Source organism: Gouania willdenowi, chromosome 3 (genome assembly GCF_900634775.1).
Source record: "Gouania willdenowi chromosome 3, fGouWil2.1, whole genome shotgun sequence".
Classification (NCBI taxonomy): Eukaryota; Metazoa; Chordata; class Actinopteri; order Blenniiformes; family Gobiesocidae; genus Gouania; species Gouania willdenowi.
In genome coordinates, this window is record NC_041046.1 from 40,540,132 (window position 1) to 40,558,492 (window position 18,361).

General features: G+C 41.0%; 2 protein-coding genes across 10 annotated transcripts in view; one reads left to right on the forward strand and one right to left on the reverse strand.

The window, feature by feature from the left end:
* The window catches only part of nav2a (neuron navigator 2a), a 304,501-nt gene extending 290,296 nt beyond the window's left edge, over positions 1-14,205 (forward strand). For all 9 annotated transcript variants that reach the window (XM_028473410.1, XM_028473361.1, XM_028473378.1 and 6 more), the window contains 14 exons: positions 437-621; positions 2,998-3,170; positions 3,247-3,400; positions 4,407-4,593; positions 4,731-4,831; positions 4,907-5,002; positions 6,183-6,357; positions 6,489-6,724; positions 7,377-7,528; positions 8,875-8,946; positions 9,011-9,207; positions 9,292-9,410; positions 9,495-9,695; positions 10,957-14,205. In XM_028473410.1, the coding sequence (XP_028329211.1) occupies positions 437-621; positions 2,998-3,170; positions 3,247-3,400; positions 4,407-4,593; positions 4,731-4,831; positions 4,907-5,002; positions 6,183-6,357; positions 6,489-6,724; positions 7,377-7,528; positions 8,875-8,946; positions 9,011-9,207; positions 9,292-9,410; positions 9,495-9,695; positions 10,957-11,082 (2,174 nt within the window). In that variant the 3' untranslated portion in view covers positions 11,083-14,205. The remainder of the gene's footprint in view (positions 1-436; positions 622-2,997; positions 3,171-3,246; positions 3,401-4,406; positions 4,594-4,730; positions 4,832-4,906; positions 5,003-6,182; positions 6,358-6,488; positions 6,725-7,376; positions 7,529-8,874; positions 8,947-9,010; positions 9,208-9,291; positions 9,411-9,494; positions 9,696-10,956) is intronic.
* Positions 14,206-14,679: 474 nt separating this feature from the next.
* On the reverse strand, positions 14,680-17,791 carry dbx1a (developing brain homeobox 1a). The gene is made up of 4 exons (XM_028442239.1): positions 17,369-17,791; positions 17,186-17,287; positions 15,716-15,918; positions 14,680-15,005 (listed from the first exon to the last, which is right to left on the reverse strand). Exons 1-4 carry the CDS (start codon positions 17,733-17,735, stop codon positions 14,727-14,729), a joined length of 951 nt encoding a protein of 316 aa, XP_028298040.1. The 5' UTR covers positions 17,736-17,791; the 3' UTR covers positions 14,680-14,726.
* Between the last annotated feature and the right edge of the window lie 570 nt (positions 17,792-18,361).

The following is an 18,361-nucleotide window of genomic DNA, read 5'->3' on the forward strand; positions in this document are numbered from 1 at the left end:
GATGGATGAATCAGTTTATCTTGAAATGTAATTAAAAAAAGATAAGGAAGTGTTTAGAGATACGTTAAACATAGCCGCACTGAAGAATTCTTCCTTCCGCTAACGTGGGTTTAAATCCCACTTTTGACATATACATTTTTTCATTCTAACATTTTTAACACGGCAAATTCCAACTTTAAAAATACATATCCGACAAAAATAAACATTTTAGCGTTTAAGGTTAGGGATAGGGCTAAAATAAAAGGGTTAGCGGGGTAGGTAAAAATGAATATGAGCTAAAATACAACTATCACGTGACCTAAACTGGCCAATGAGGGGCGCTGCGTATGTTAAACGTATCCATAGCCACGGCCAAAAGATAAATAGCAGACCAGTTACTATTAAATGGTTGTATGAGAGCTGTAAAGAGTGTTCTTCTGGTCCCTGGTCCTCTCAGCTGGCAGCAACGGCAGCCCTCAGCAGCAGCGTCATCATCAGTCCAACCCACAGCCTGACCTGCGCATCAGGAGACAGCATTCCTCCGACAGCGTCAGCAGCGTCGCCAGCGCCACCAGCCACTCCAGCATCGGCTCCAACATGGACGCTGACGCAAAGAACAAGAAGAAGAATAAGAAGAACTGGGTAAGAAAGCCCTGCCACCCACTGATTTCAGCTTTTTCTTTCTGCATCTTTGTGTTTGCTGGTGTCACATTTTGGGGTTTCTGTTCTGTAGCCGTCGTTCGCTGGAGAACAGGTGAATATTTCTAAGAACGTCCATAGATTTAGTTCCTTATAGAATAATCTAGATCCTCGGTTCCCAAAGTGGGGCACGGAAATGATCATAGGTGGTTTGTGAATGAAAGTTTTAATCAGTGTGACAACATTGGAAACTAGAAAATAAATAGAGCAGCAGTCAGGAGCCTCCATCCATTGACCTACATGTATGTATGTATGTAAGACTGCCCTCTAGTGGCGACAGAGAAACAATCTCATCAAAAAAGCACAAATATACATTGCTTTGTACGAGCCAAACGTGATTTCCAGCTTTGATACACATAAAAAAACAAAATGTAGAAAAAGAGTTTGTGTGGGGAACGATTACGGACTCAGACTCTCAAATTCAGCCAAACGTTGCAGCGTTCCTCACCATTATCAATAAAGCTTTAATGAGTTGTTTTTCACAGATTCAGGGTGATGGAGAAGAGAGAAAATACCAGTATAGACTAATTAAATAAATTAAGATTACAGATTATTATTTTTATTATATATTATTTATTAACAGGATTAACAGGATAGGTACATTTCAGAGACAAATTTCCCTGTAGGGCTACATTTTATCTGACATTACATTATTATGTTTTTTTTATAATAATGTACATGGTTTCAGGTTTAATGTCTGAAGGGGTACGGGACTGTAAGATGTTTAAGAACCATTACAGTAGCAGAAAGATATTCCCAGTGTGGCTTATTTGTGGGTTTTTTCTGGTGATCTTTGCAATGAAACATTTTTCTGTCTTTTATTTGCAACGTGAACACATGAACTCCTTCCCTTCTGTTGTTTTCAAGACTTTCTCATGCACCGGAGGACAATTCCAAAATGATGATGTATGCACCATTTGTCCTTCATCTCGTCCCATTGTCCTCCACTGTGGAGCTGTGTGTGTGTGTGTGTGCGTGTGTGTGTTTAGTTAGCAGCAGGTCGGGTAGAGTTTCCTGCTTTAGGTTGAAGAGATAATAAACAACCCGTGTATATATATGTGTGTTTGTGTGTGTGTGTGTGTGTGTGTGTGTGTGTGTGCTTTTAGACCCCACAGGTATTTCCTCCATGCAGGTGCTGCTACCACAGTGTGCAGCACATCAGGGCTTTGTGCATTAGACAGCATTCATGTGTGTTTGATGGTGGTTGTGGGTTAGAATACCGTAGTGTGTGTCCTTCCATGACTCACCCACAACACCCCATATGAACATGTGCTGTTTTGTCTCTCTGTCTTCCTTTGCTTCGCTTCGCGTGGCAGGTGTACGAGGTAAGAACGGGTGGAATGAAAGAACCCAGAGAAGCACCTCTTCTATAGGCTACTAACCTCAGCGCTTCTATTGCTCTCCTGACGTCTCTTCTCACCGTCTTTTTTCTGCTGTACCCCTAAAAACTGCTCTCATGATGGACGAGAAGCTCATTTGTGGAGAAAATCATGTCATTGTAGCTTGTGTGACTTCATAAAGCAATTTGGAGATACTGGAAAAGACAAATATTCACTAAATAATAGTATTTTTGTTTTATTTCTGTTTACCAACCATGAGGAATAAATTACTTTAGCAGAACAACCAATTTGCATTTTGCATATTTTTGTTATTGTTTGGTGTATTTTAGTCATTGCTTTGTGTGTTTTGGTCTATTTTTGGAGTGATTTTGCATATTTTAATAATCTTTTTCTTTATTTTTGTCATCTTGCATATCTTTGTCATTTTGTACATTTTTCTTTCATTCTGTATATTTTCGTTGTTTTGTGTATTAAAGCTCATGTTGTGTGTTTTTGGTGTAATTTGGAGTATTCATTTTGTGCATTTTTCTGTAATTTCATATTTTTTTTATATTTTTGTGTATTTTTCCTACATTTTTACTATATTTAGTGAACATTTTGTATAAGGTAATATTTATGTTTATTCTCCATTACTTATGCACACATTTCATCATTGGTCACATTCACCCATAAACACATTAATGAGGAAAAAGCGACGAACCACTAATAACTAAAAACTCGGTGTCTATTTACTCCAGCAGTGTCTGCTCCGATGAAAGGACTCGTTTGTTTAGATTTTAATAAATTCATGAACCAAAAATAATTTACAAACTGGCAAAGTGAGTCCGTCATTAGACAGTTTACCCATAACCCCTTTCTGCCCTCTAACCCAGCTGTTTCTTAGCCCCTCCCTCCAGTGCACTCATCCTTCCCGTCTCTTTCCTCTTGTTTTTCTCAGGATTTTCTTAAATCTCTCTCTGTTTTTTTTTTTTACCTGCAGCTTCGAAGCTCCTTCAAACAAGCGTTCAGCAAGAAGAAGTCACCAAAGTCGGCCTCGTCCCACTCTGACATTGAGGAGATGACGGACTCGTCCCTGCCTTCGTCTCCAAAGCTGCCTCACAACGGCACGCCAGCCTCTGGCCTCCAGCTCAGGAACACACACTCCAACTCACTGTAAGCACAGCTCACTGAGCCATTATCACATGGTGTGAAGGACTCATCAACTGTGTGTGTGTGTGTGTGTGTGTAGATTGTCAGAGTGTTTAGATGGTGAGGCGGAGACGGTGATGCAGCTCCGCAGTGAGCTGAGGGAGAAGGAGATGAAACTGACCGACATCCGCCTGGAGGCTCTAAGCTCCGCCCACCAGCTGGACCAGCTAAGGGAGGCCATGAACCGCATGCAGGTGTTTACAGCCAAAACCACCTCCAGTACACTACCAGCCATCTTCTACACCAGTTTATCCCAGTCAGGGAGATGGAGTCATTCCTAGTACAATGCAAGCAAATGACAGGACACACCATAGATAGGTTGTCAGTCCATCACAGGCTCGCACGCACAAAGTAGTTTTTTGACCAAAGATATGCTAAATTAGCCATTATCAGCTCCCTGTCCCATTTCTTCTTTTTTTCTGTTATTTTTGTTATTGTTTTGTGTATTTTTGTCTTTTTTTGTGTGTGTTTTGGTTGTTTTGCGTATTTTGGAGTATTTTTCCTGTACATTCATATGTTTTCTTTTGCAGTAATTTTGTATATTTGTGTTGTTGTTTTGTGTGATTTTGAAATAATTTACTTTGGGGGGGCCACACAAAACTAGGTCGACGGATGAAGTCATTCCCAGTTCAGTATAAGCATAAGGCAGGACACACCATGGATAGGATGTCAGTACATTACAGGTTCACCCACAAGGTTCATTTTTGTCCAAAGGGATGCTAAATTCACAGTTTGTAGATACAAAATGATTAAACTGATTATTGTAATTAAAGAGATCCTCCACTGTTTTCACTTAAAACCTTTTAAATGTCCTTAATAGTAGATCTGTGCCTAACAAAACACATTATTTTGCACCATATTCATTTTATTACCTTTTAAAATCGGGATTACTCCACAGTTTTAGAGCCTGTGTTCCTCCATCTTGAAATCACATGATTGATGATGTCACACGGCCCCACTGTCAGTAAACATCCTATTGTTTCCTATTGGAGTGAAACATTCAGCCTGATTTTTAGATCATTTAGCAGCTTTTTGGGTCAAAATGCCAATTTGTGCTGCTTTCGGTTGCACTAAATAATCAGGAAAAGTTAAAGATGCCATTTAGAAAGATTTATTTTATCAAAAGTTCTGTTGGTTTTGACGGTATTGACTCTCAAACTTGACTCATGTTTGTCTTTCTTCTCCATGTTTTTACTGCAGCTGGAGATCGAGAAGCTAAAGGCAGAGAACGACCGTCTGAAGCTGGAGAATCAGGGCAGCAGGACGGGCTCCCAGGTCTCCATCTCATCTTCTCCTCCACCCAACACGCACAGCCAGACCCCGGCACCAGGCCCTGGTCTCTCTCAGCACAGCCTCAACCTCACCACCAGTGAATCCACCAGCCTGGGTGAGCCGGGGGGGCTAGCATGGGATGTGAATCCTTTTCTCCACTTGTCCTCGTTCAATCTTTAGTTACTGCAAAGCTTTGGAAATGTTCAGTCCAGAGGAATCCAAAATGTTCCTAAAACCTCTTGGTTTTTTTAGACATGTTGCTGGATGACACCAGTGGAGAGGTGGGAATGAGGAAAGAAGGTCGACATGTGAAGATCGTGGTCAGTCTGGACGAGGACAGGAAGTTAGCAGAGGTACGTAGCTCGATGCTAATAAAACAGACGCTTCTGCTTTTCTGACCTAAAATAAACTCACTTCTTATATTCCAGGAGGGACGAACGCGACACTTTCTGATCGGTTGCATCGGCGTGAGCGGTAAAACCAAGTGGGACGTCCTGGACGGGGTGGTCCGACGCCTTTTCAAGGTAAACACAAACTGTGAAGCGAAGACCAAGGTTCAGTGCAGGGTTGAGGTCAATTATAACTGAAAAAATATGTTGCTGTTGTCATTGTAATTGGCTTGAAAATGTTATTAAAAATGTAAATTACAATTTAAGTAAAGGCTAAACTGGGGAACTGTGTTATAGTTCTATGGTTTATGTCGGGGGTGTTAAACTCATTTCAGTTGGGGGCCAAATACAGACCAGTTTTATCTCGAATGGGCCACTGATTATAGAGAGAATAAGCAATTTTAACAACATTGTGCCTTAGTTCACACTTCCAAAAATAAATCAATATAAAGTATGTTAGGCACCAACAATATCCAAGCAATAAGAGACGTTAAACTTAAATTCACTTGATTTAATGACCAACTTGAGGAAATTATGTGGGTTAATTTGGGAAAAATTGGGAGAATTTTGGAGAAATTGAGAGTTCTTTCAACAATTTGAGATTAAAAACGACTGCAGTCATGTAATGTAAGCATGGGAAAACTAAACCCTGCAAATATTTACTTGAATATTTGTATTTGTAATTTACACAATGATGAATGTTTTCTTTATCATTTATACGGTCTCCTGTGGGCCAAATTGGATCTTCTAATGGGCCAGATTTGGCCCCCGGGTTTTTAGTTTGACACAAGTGGTTGATGTAGTAAACCATAAATGAAATGTGTTTCATATCAAGTTTATCTGTTAGTTCTCTTAAGGATCATTTTACCACTTGAAAAAAAGTTGAAATAATTTGGTAAACTGACTGAAAAAAGGCTCAAATGCCCACATCAAAAATATTAATAGCAATATTTTCATTGATTAGGAAGACTAACAAGTTAACCAAGAGATGAAAAACTAATTAAATGATAGACAATATTTTTTAGTGTATTTTACAGCTGATTTAAGAGATGAGTCAGAACCGACCAGTTATCATAAGAGACGCTAACACAAGAGAAAGGATTAGTTTATGGATTATGAAATGTAATTGAACTTTAGTAATTGAGAAATTGATTTCAGGGGGAAAATACTAATTTAATTTTAAATTGTACCAAACAACGTAATCGTGATTGAGTTGTAATTTTAAAATGTACAGTAACCCTGGTTCAGTGAGGTGTAAATTTATTCCTACAAAAGTCTTTTTTGTAGCAGTTAAAACGTTGCTTCACTTCAACAGGAGTACCTGACACACGTGGACCCGGTGACCCAGCTGGGTCTGAGCTCAGACAGCGTGCACGGTTACAACATAGGAGAGATCCATCGTCCCAGCAGCCCCAGCGTCGCACACACGCCCGAGCTGCTGCCCTGTGGCTACCTGGTGGAAGACAACACCATCAACATCCAGCTGAAAGGTACCAAAGCACATGTGTGTGTTAGAGGTGTACGTTGTATGATACATACCACAATTTGCATGTCACGTTTTGAGGCTGACACATCAGTAATTTACTTTTGATGAGTCAGAATTCAATTTCAATTTGTGTAGGTGTGAGCAGCGACAGTGTGGACTCGCTGGTGTTTGACACGCTGATCCCTAAAGCGATGCTGCAGCGCTACATCTCTCTACTGAAGGAGCACCGGCGTGTCATTCTGTCCGGTCCCAGCGGCACCGGGAAGACGTACCTCGCCAACCGTCTGTCCCGACACCTGTTGATGTTGGAAAGTCGACCTCTGACCCCGCACGCCATCGTCACTTTCAACGTGGACCATAAGTCCAGCAAGGTAAAGTCTTAAAGGAACAGTTCATAAAATTGTGTCTTAGTCCAAGTGTAACAAATGTTGGTTTTAAGCCACATTCTTGAGGTCAAACAAGAAAAGAAACATTTCCAAGATGAAAATCATCACATCTGAGGTGCAGCAAAACAAAGATGTAATTTTTGACAGTGTGAAAACTGTAATTAAAGAAGTGCATTTAAACACTCTGTGGAAGAGGATCAGCTACTGAGCAGGTGACGTCTGCCCCCCTGTGTGCGCTGTGAGCAACTTCACAACAGAGATCCTGGAGACACACACGGATATGACGATATGAAATTGGCCTCAGTCTGCACGCTTTAAGCAATAAATATCACATTAAAAGGAATTAACGCTTTAAGAAAAAAAGCCGTAGAAGTGATTACATTTTGTGCCTTGTCTGTGTTTATTATGTCTTCAGCCAATCTTACATATAATTCATCACATTACTGATTACTGCAGTGCATTTGTAAAAGTTTACGAAACAATTTACAATTAAAAGCATAAAATATTTTTTTTTAAAAGAATGATAATATAAAAATTAACAAGAAGTAATAATAATCAAAATGTTTGCATGAAAGAAGCAACAACAGTGGTTAACAAAATTCCCGTGCACTACTGTGACGTTTGTGTGCACGTGTAGGAGCTGCGCCAGTACCTGTCGGGTTTGGCTGAGCAGTGCAGCAGAGTCCCAGCTGAACAGAGCCCCCTGGTGGTCATCCTGGACAACCTGCACCACGTCAGCTCTCTGGGGGAAATCTTCAACGGCCTCTTCAACTGCAACTACCAGCACTCGTCAGTTCACGCTCACGCATGTTCATAAACTAACATGATAGTAACACAAATGGGTCACACTTTATTTAAGGTTTTATACACAAGGCTGGGTTAGGGTAACAAAGCGTTCGGGCAGGGGTGTCAAACTCATTTCAGTTCAGGGGCCAAATATGGACCAGTTTGATCTCCAATTGGCTAGAGATTTTAGGTGGGAAAAAGAGCAATTTTAACATCAATTGTGCCATAGTTTTTATCATCAGTCCCGGCCAGAACTTCACTTAAAAAATTATTGATTTGATTAATTGCGAGGAATTTTGTGGAATTTTTTTGTAAGAAATTGCAAAATTTGTGGAAAAATGTAGAGTTATTTCCACAATTTACAATTAAAAACGACTGCATTTATGTGATATAAACAAAGAAAAACTGCAAGCCTCTAAAAATGTCATTAAATTGATGAATTTGAGATATTTACAACTGGATTATTTGGTAATTTACACAATAACTCATGTTATTTCTGGTCTAAAGTAGTGTTTCTCAAATGGGGGTATAGAAATACAGAAATAAATAGAAATAATCTATTCAAGAACCACTAAATCAGTATTTTTCAACCTTGGCGTTTCTAGAAAAATAAAATAGATTAAAAAAAAATTTAAAATTCTTTTTTAATAAAAACCACACAATCTTAAACAACTGTATTTATCTATTTATATTTAATCTAGTTAAACTAAAATGCAGTAAAAAAAAAAAAAAAGAGCTTAAACATGATCAAAAACTAATTCTAGGAGAGAAAGAAGATATTTGGCAGCACCAGAAATTCTTGATATCAAAATAAGGTCAGGATCCAAAAAAAAAAAGGACAAACGTTGGGAACCAATGCACTAAATATTGTTTATTTCCACTTATTTAGAAATTAGATTTTTTTAAATGTGTGTTATCACTCGTTCATTCTGTCATTTATGCTCTATAGTTGTTTTTAAATAGATTTCTTAGCAAAATGTTGTCGTTGGACAAAGGGGGTACTTGGATTCAGAAATAAGAGAAAGAGGGTGAGTTTAAAAAGTTAGAGAACCACTGTTCTAAAGGGCCAGATTTGGGTAACGAACGGCACTTAATGACAGCCTTTATTACACATTATTCATGTCAGCCTTTATGTATAAAATGAAGTCTTACCCAAAAATGCAACATTTTTATATAGCTTTGTAAAAGGTGCATTATTTGCCTGTGAAAATATAAGTTAGTTATTGTGTAACAGAATTTGAGTTGATACTTGTTTCTGTTGTGTTGCCAGATAATTTTGCTTATTTTAAGTATTGTATCCCTGATTTCACCAAGGATTGTTAGAAAGTGACTCTTGACTCTTTTTTCAGGCCTTACATCATCGGCACCATGAGCCAAGCCACGTCTTCTGCCCCCAACCTGCAGCTTCACCACAACTTCAGGTAAACTGCTGCTCATCGTTCATTTCTGACTCTTTTCTCTAACACGTCGCTGCCCGTTCATCAGGTGGGTGCTGTGCGCCAACCACATGGAGCCGGTGAAGGGCTTCCTTCTTCGCTACCTGCGGAGGAAACTCATCGAGATGGAGATCGGGAGCCGGACGCGCAACGCCGAGCTGGTGAAAATCATCGACTGGGTACCGCGAGTTTGGCACCACTTGAACCGCTTCCTGGAGACGCACAGCTCGTCAGACGTCACCATCGGTCAGGAGACGCTGCATTAGAGACGGAGAGCAGACAGGAAGTGGATGGCAGAGGTTTGACTGTATGTGTGTGTGTGTTCTGCAGGGCCGCGTCTATTCCTCTCGTGTCCCATGGACGTGGAAGGATCCAGGGTTTGGTTCACAGATCTCTGGAACTACTCCATCATCCCCTACATGCTGGAGGCCATAAGGGAGGGACTGCAGGTAGGAAAGGGAATACGTTTACAATCGTACTTCAAACATCTCCACCCTTCACATCACATCTGTCTCTTTCTTCTTCCTCCGTAGCTGTACGGCCGCAGGGCTGCGTGGGAGGACCCCGCTGCGTGGGTGGTGGACACCTACCCCTGGTCGGGAACGCCCCCTCCTGGCGACTGGAACCCACTGCTGCAGCTGCGCCCGGAGGACGTGGGGTTTGATGGATACTCCAACCCCAGAGAGGGACTGAGGAAGGAGCCGCCGCAGAGCGACAGCGACGCAGACCCACTAGTGAGTGAGGACACACACAACACGGTTCATGTGTTCATGCAGCTTTCAGCCACTCATCAGTGACACAGCGGTGCTATTAAATACTTAACAACAGGGTAACCAAGTGAAGTTTTGGGATTTTTTTTTTTGCCTGGAGATAAAATGCAGTCACCTGAAATGTCTAGTCAAAATTACTTATTATAATGATATTTTTTTAATTTAAATGTATTTATTAATTGCAGCAGTGTCTTTAGAGCAGGATTTTTAAACCTTGGAGTCGTGACCCCAAGTGGGGTCACCTGTCAAGTTGTTCAAATTATATTTTTTTATTTTACAAAAATTTAATTATTCTTTTTTTTTTTCTATGGATCAATTTTGCACAGTTATAAATATAATTCCAAGTTTCCCAAGATGCATTTGGATCCTACAACGACAAAAACCCGAATCACACTGAGGCTAAATATCTCTGTTGATTCTCCACCTTTGACCAAGTCGAATGTCAACATGTGTTCATTTGATCCATAAAACTGACAGAAACACATTTCATGCTGATATGGTCTGAGATTTTCATAGACCCTCCAATGTGCTACTCACTAAACTCCTGGTTAACTTCAAAACAAGAGCCCTATTTAAGAAAAAATAAATAAAAACAAAAACAAAAGCGATACTTTGTTTTGAAAAGTATGAGTATGACTAGTGTGCCCATCGTGCATACTTAAATGTATTCATATAGTATACATCTGGGTATTTCTGGCGTACTCAATCAGTTTCCATGCTGTATAATACGAACACACTATAAACTCATATTATGAGTAGTACGTTAGAATGATATTTACAACACAGCCCAAGTGTCTGTAGAACGTTCTTTAAAGACGCAGTTCACAGTTGTTTCTTCTTCTTCTTCTTCTTTTCTTCTTCTTCTTCTTCTTCTTCTTTCTCTTCTTCTCTTCTTCTTCTTCTTTCTTCTTTCTTCTCTTCTTCTTCTTCTTCTTCTTCCTCTTCTTCTTCTTCCTCTTCTTCTTACTTCCTCTCCTCTTCTTTCTTCTTCCTCTTCTTCTTCTTTTCTTCTTCTTCTTCTTCTTCGTCTTTCCTTCTTCTTCTTCTTGCTTTTCTTCATTCTATTACCTCTGCTTCCTCTTCTTCCTCTTCTTCTTCTTCCTCTTCTTCTTCTTCCTCTTCTTCTTCCTCTTCTCTTCTCCTCCTCCTCCTCCTTCTTCTTCTTCTTCTTCTTCTTCTTCTGCTATGAGTGAGTTAATCTGATTCATTATCTCTGTGCTGACAGATGAACATGTTGATGCGTCTGAAGGAGGCGGCGACGTCGTCCAGCCCTCAGAGCTACGACAGCGACTCCAACAGCAACAGCCACCAGGACGACATCCTGGACTCGTCGCTAGAGTCCACCTTATGATGCCGTCAATAAGTCACTCTCTCTCTTTTTTCTTCCGCTGACTACTGTTTTTACGTTCTCAGTTTGGGTGCAGGTAACCCAAGAAGTGTTTGAGAAAACAGACGACGAAGGTTTTGACTCTTCTGCGCTGTTTTGTTTTTTTAATATATAATGTTTTTTTTACAAATCACCGCCGTGGCCCAAAGCTCCACAACCAGGAGCTTAATGACGACATCTGACAAAATAAAGGCACAGAGTCTGTAAATGTCAGAGACGTCGTCTTTACCATCGTCACCAGCTGTGTTTGAAGAGCACACCAGTCCTCTACAATCCCAGTGTAACAGAAGCACAGCAGAATACTCCTGCAGTGTACTGGAGTCGCCTGCAGGTGGCAGTACAGACAAACATTAAAATGAATGAGTGAACCACCAGCTACTCTTTGCTCTGCTATGGCTGAACTTTCCTCTGGTGAGAGGAGGATGGGATAAGCTAAGCTGAGCCAAGGTCAACGTTTGGGCTGCCAAACTGAAATCAGGGGGAGAATTGAAACAATCCAAGGGTTTTTTCACAGATTTTCAAATTATTGATAATACTGTCATTAGATTAACACAGGGTTTGTTTGCAGATTATTTGGTGGAGCAATGGTTTTTCACCCTGAATGTGGAGTTTGCATGTATTTCAAAGGTGTCTGGGTTGCAATCACACACAAACAGGATAGTCAAGAATCTTCTAAAATGATCCATCTCCACTGTTTTTACGTCTTAATACAGACCAAAACATAAAGAAGGGAAAAATTAACCCTTAAAAGACCAGTTTAACCTAAAAGCTCTTAAACTGCGTGATGAAATGTTTGCCACCATATTTCTATACGGTCGTTCCATGTCATTTCAACAAATTTGTTTATTGTTTATAAACGTAATATTGATTATGAACAAATTTCTCATGTTCTACATTTTAAATGCTGCATCAGACGATGTAGACCATGAAAAATGTGTTCATAATAAATAATTTAAAAAATATATATTTATGTTACTAGTGAAAAACTAATGAACAATAAATGATTATAAGACACATAGGCAAGTTACAATAGCCTCATGCAAAGGATTTTCAATATCCGCGAGTGGTGAATTAACCCAAAGTTGGGGTCCAAAATAAAAATGAATAAATTGCACCAAGAAAAATTGTTTTATATCCCAAGAAAGAGTAATCTTTATACTATAAATTAAAACACATTTAAAATGTATATAGTTTTACATTCCCACATACCATTATAGGCCAATGAATAGTAAAAAAAATAAAAGCATTTTTTCAGATTTCAAGACATTGTCACCCAATAAGCAGTGCATTTATGTGACTAATCATTAGTGATGTGAACAGTCTATGTTCATAGCTCAAAGCTGATCAAATTACAGGGCGCTGAGACATATGCTAAGTTGTTTACTGAAGGCCCAAACAGGTTCCAGACTGAAAACCAGGTTTGAGGGGCTGGCATGTCCACCAGATAGAACGTATAGCAGATCTTTTTATATATTCTGAGAGAGTAGGTGGAGCTATATTACTGTATCAAATTTCAGTTTCCTATGTGATGTAGTTCCTGAGATATTAGAATATTGGGACAATTTGGAAATGTTTGCATTTTTTTAGACCTAAGTGTATGAGCCATTTGTTGAAATAACATGGAATGACCCTTGACCCACTTATCATGTTTAAGGTGCAGCTAAACAGAGACACATTCCCTCCATCAGTCACTGCGTTATACTTTCAATTTTTAAAACTAACTGAGCACGGCCCAGGGAGAACATGCAAACTCCATCAATAAAAAATAAGATTACCATGTTGAATCTGAGCAAAGCACACCGTAAGAGTTTTATTTCATTCTTGCGTTTGAATGAATTCATGGCTGACTTTGTCCTTGACACTTTGCAGAGGTGAAACCTTTCTCTCAAACACCTCCCAGGACTTTTAAGATGCTGTCTTTGACCTTGTCTGACCTTCACATATCTCCATGCACAGCAGGCTGTCGTAGCATTAACGTCTTTCGGTGCTGGACTGAATTGAAACGATGCCTTATACCTTTTTTTGTGACGACCTTCGTGCATTCGCTGTTCCTTTTTTTGTCTTTTCGTACGAAAACAGGGCTTAAGGTCAACGCCTCTTTGGTTGACATCTCATCACATAGAAAAGCCAATGCAGTGGGACTGGAAAGCGGTGAGTATAGGAGGAGTCACTGGGAAAAAAGGGTGTAAATATTTTCAACCCACGGGAGGATAAGACATTAAAAAAAAAAAAAAATTAAAAAAAATCACGCTTTGGTGCTTGAAATTTTTAACATTTCACAGGTGAAAAGAGGAGATTAAGATGTTTTGGTTGATACCTCATCTCCAGACTTTAGACTTTTAGTGCGTTTTTATGTGATTTGTGGTGAGCATAAATGTCAAAACATGTCGAACGAATTAAGTGGAAACTATTGTATGCTGCTTTGTTATTAGATATTTAATCAGAGATGAAGTATTAAAGTATTTGTGGTCGAATGATAAAGTAAAGTCAAACGGTTCAACATTTTCAGGAAACGGAACATTTGTAGTTGTTACCCTTCTGGGAAGGGGCAGGCAGGACTTTAACCGTGAAGTTACCATGACTTCTTATTGTGTTTTTTTCCTGCCGATCCTATGCAATAGTCATTCTGATTTTAAACAGGAAGCCAAAATTCAAATGTACATTTTTTTTCCATCCTCGTGCAGCGTTGAACCACACGTACGTACGTGTTTTCTTGTGTTTGCGTCACGTGAAGAGGCTCCTGCCATTGTTTCCCGTAAGCACAAAGAGACTGTCCGCTGAGTGTTTGACTGACGTGTCCTATTATTACTCACAAACCCGATGAATGTTTAGCCTTCTTTGCTATATGTACATTTTTATATGTAACATACTTTTGTAAATACTTATCTCGCGACAATTTTGATGACATTTTCTAGCCGATTTGTTACCGTATACTTGAAAAGAAGTATTTTGTGTACAGTCTCTTTACATCTGAGCGGTTTGTTATCACTGATCTGTGCAGGGCTCGGAGAATTAAATCTGAAATCACTGTACTAGTCTTAAGTTATTGTGATTCAATAAAAAAATATTGATTATTTATGATTGAAACTTGGCCAAATGCAGTTTTTTTTCTGTTTTTTCTTTACGAGCCATCACGAACAATCACACTTGGATTTGTTTACAATTTATTTGGTGTTCGTACAAAAAAAAAAAAGCCTGAAATAAACATTTATATACAGCACATATAATACAACATACATATTAAACAAATTCTTATAAATTATTACAGAAATAGCTAGTCTTTCAATAAACAACTCTATTCAGTGTCAAAGTAAAAGTACGTCAATATTCTTGGCATAGAATCTCCATACAAACTTGTACAAAATACTGTACAATCGAACAAAAGCTGTGCAAAAACAGCAAACTGTGTCTCAGAAGCAGATCCAGTCTCAAGCAGCAGGCGACCATGAAGCTACAAACACGACCTGAACTGGGTTTGTTGAACACTGACGTCTGTGGGGTTTTTTCTGCAGGAAAAGAAGCTGCTTCTTCTTCTTCTTACAGATCATCTCACAGTCTCATGAAAACAAAATGATGGGGGAATGAATGTCTTCTTGGATATAATTTAATTAAGATACTGTTATTTCTTCTTCGTCTGACTCTGAGAAGTCCGAGTGTTTACTGCACAGAGATGGAGAGGAAATGCTGGACCCTGCCACTCTCACAAACTGCCTTTCCTCCTCTTCCTCTTCTTCCTCGGCGGAGGACTTCTTGCCCACGTCACTGAGGTCCGGGTGCGGGTTGGCTTTGGTGGGCAGGGTCTGCTCTCTGCACCCCCCAGATGAAAGCAGCTCCCGTTCCTTTGAGTTCCTCCACTTCATCCTCCTGTTCTGAAACCAGATCTTCACCTTTAGGGGAAAAACAAACAGTGATGAGCTAATGGAACATTTAGGGTGGGGTGGTCAAAAGTTTTCATTAAATATATATAATATAGTTTTCTGCTGCTTCGATTCTAATATATTACTATTAGTTTATTTTTATTTAAAGACTAAAGTCGAGCCTTGAGTGACAAATTTCATTCTTGCATGCGCCTATGGTCTGTATGTATGTATGACAATAAACTATCTATCTATCTATCTATCTATCTATCTATCTATCTATCTATCTATCTATCTATCTACCAATCTATCTACCTGTGTGTCACAGATGATAGTTCTACCTCAGGTGTGTAGTATACGTTTTCAGTGAAATGGTCCCAAACTTTTTAGACTTTAGGTTGGTTCTTCTGTTGCGCAATTCTTCTTCACAATGTAAATGGTGAAGCGACACTGCACCCAGCAGTTCATTTATGCTACTGCAGCAAAAAATTAAGCAGAAATCAGGATTTTATCATGAATTTACAACATTAAACGACGCGTTAATGCAAATTTTTGTAGTCACATCAGTCATGGTTCTAATCTTTTTTGCATTATTGTATGTGTTACACACATTGTGGTTGGTGCGAATCTTGACGCGATAGAGCCTATGTTTAATTCGATTTATTTCTTTTGCCACCTGCAACAATCTGAAACTCCGCCTATGCGCACAGAATACGCTCGGTCAGCATGTGAAGTCTCACCTGGGAGTCTTTCAGGCCCAGTTTGGAGGCCAGTTTCTTTCTGTCGGGTTTGCTGATGTATTTCTGCTTCTGGAACATTTTCTCCAAAGCTTTGCGCTGGACGTCGGAGAACACCGCCCTCCTCAGCATCCCTCTGCGGGGCTTCCCTCTGGCGGCCAGGGGCCAAGAAAAGGTCCCGGGAACAGGAACGACGGAGGAGGATGCTGTAAGAGAAAAGAATGGATAAGTTGTGAGCTCACTGATGATCATGATGATCCTCTTCAAATCAACACTTTGGCACTTAAGATCCCAAGGATGTAATGATTTCTTTTAATGGTGGTGGTGGGGTGGGGGGGGGGGGGAGTTTCCCCCTTTGGAGCAGTGCGCTATGAGCCCCTGTTTGGAGTGAAATGGCACGAGGTGCCTAATTAGCACATTGGCCGGTCCCCAATCTCATTGGTATGGTAAAGAGGTAGCATATCCTTTAAGGAACCCTGTGAGGGCGGATAGAGGAGTTAATAAACCGTGAACGGTAATTGTGTAGTAATGAACTAACGCAGAAAAGACTCTGGACAGGCGGCGAAGGCCATATATTATGACAACAAAGGGAGATTTACACTTTCAAACTAAACACAACCGCATACCAGAATACTGATGCCCGGAGGGGAGGGAGGGGGTGCAATGGCGCATTTTCTTCCTCCAATCATTTTCATTAAATGAACACGAAAAGCTTTTCACTGCGCTGGAGTTGTTTTGTTTGAGCTTTCAGCTGAGCCTATGAAAAGACTCCATTCCCATTATGGTTTGTCTGAATGAAAGAGCGGACTTTATAGACTTTATAAGAGATGATTCTTCATCTCAGCAGGTTGAAGGGTGCGGTTAGAGCGCACAGGCCAGTGGCAACGCACCCAACCTCCGTGCGTAACGCTGCGTTCATGGACATCCCCCGGCTGTCGGTGCCCTGCAGCCGCAGCGCAAACCATGAACAACGCCGCTCTATGTGGTCTTGTGAGAATATTGAAAACTGTCAATAGCGCCTAATAGGGAAATTAGTGCATGACTAGTTCACGCCTTTGGCCCGCCTGGTAAAAGTCACTTTTCCGGGGTGTGTGGGTGGTTCACCCGGTGGGAGCGGACCAAATTGGTCACGGTGCACAGGGGCATTGTCGGCCCCCCGGGGCTCTGTGGGAAAACGCGGGGGAAATGCCAAAAACGCCCCCCAATGGGAAGCAAAAAAGGGGACTCGAACTCACCACCCCGCCTCAAATTTAAACCGTGACGATTTGGGATAATTGGTTAATTAGGGGGTGGGTGGGTGGGTCCATGGGCAGAGGCCAGAGGCTGCGATAATAAGACAGTGATTTCTTCTTTTCTGCTTTAGTTCAGCTCAAATATATGACAGGGTGTGAAAGTGTTTTACATTTAAATGCAATTAGCTCGAACACAATTCCACAGGAAAAGATGTATGTGCGCATGCAGAAGTAGACCTACCTGGGAAATAGGGTGTCCGGAAGAAGGGGTGAAATGTTGTGTCAAAGCAGGGCACCGGGAACGTCTTGGAGTGCAGGCTGTGGAGTGAAGGGGGCGAGGACGCTGCGGAGGATCAGGTTTGTGAGTTTTACGCACAGACATCAGAGCAAAAGAAGGAGAAATAGAGGTAGAGTCTGAACTCACCAGTCTTTGGTGAAGGTGCGAGGATGGCGCTCACTCCAAACTTGAGAAAACTCGGGTCCTTGGAGGTTTTCGGTGAGCAGGAGTCGCGCGTAAAAGCGGTGGTGGTGGTGGCCATTGCGCGTTCCGCTGGCGCACCATAGGAGACGGTGGTGTTTGTGGTGGTGGCGGGACTCGCTGACGGGACAGTCCGGCTAATGAAGGCTGCTGGGTGGCTTATCCGAAGCAGGTCCTCCACTAGGAAGCTGGAGTGGCTGTGGAAGGCGGAGGGCAGCGTGTGGTGCAGCGCGGAGGGCAGCGTGTGCGCAGCCGCGGGGCGGTACAGGCCCGGGTAGAAGGCTGGAGGCGCGATCACACTGGGGATCATCATGGTCCCCGACTTCAAACTCTCAAATAAGTCCTTGTAGAACAGCTCAGAGGGAAACTAGTGAGTGGATGGCTGTGTAGGTTTTGGTCTCCTCACTCAGGGGAGGGTAGATTTATAGCATGCACCCCCTCACCCCCCCACCCCCACCCCCCCTTCGCCTTCTTTAGGGCTGACAGCAGCAACAATGAAGCTCAACAGAGTCCTCTACATGGGTCTCTTTCATGGCGCACACACACGCACGCTGATTGGCCAGAGGAGGCAATTTATGATTGCATTAGACTTCATAAGCAGCGATACACAATGTACAGAGCACAAAGGAGGCCCGGTCATCAATTTTGCATGTTGGCCACTTTCCTTTCACTTTGTTTTGTTTGGATGAGCCAAGCTGCCTAATTAAAGATCCGTCTTTGAATCCAGGCCTTTATATGTGGACACTTTTAATGACTTCTTTAAAAGAAACCTTATTCTTTTCAATGTCTTTTCTTTTTATTGCATCAAAAATAATAATTTGTTTACTGTAGTTTTACTTGTGCTGTGCAGACAAACTGAAGAAGATTCAGGGTTTTTTTGTTTTGTTTTTGTTTTTTTTTTAGTTTGACACGGATGTCTTGCATTTATTGTGCAGTGAC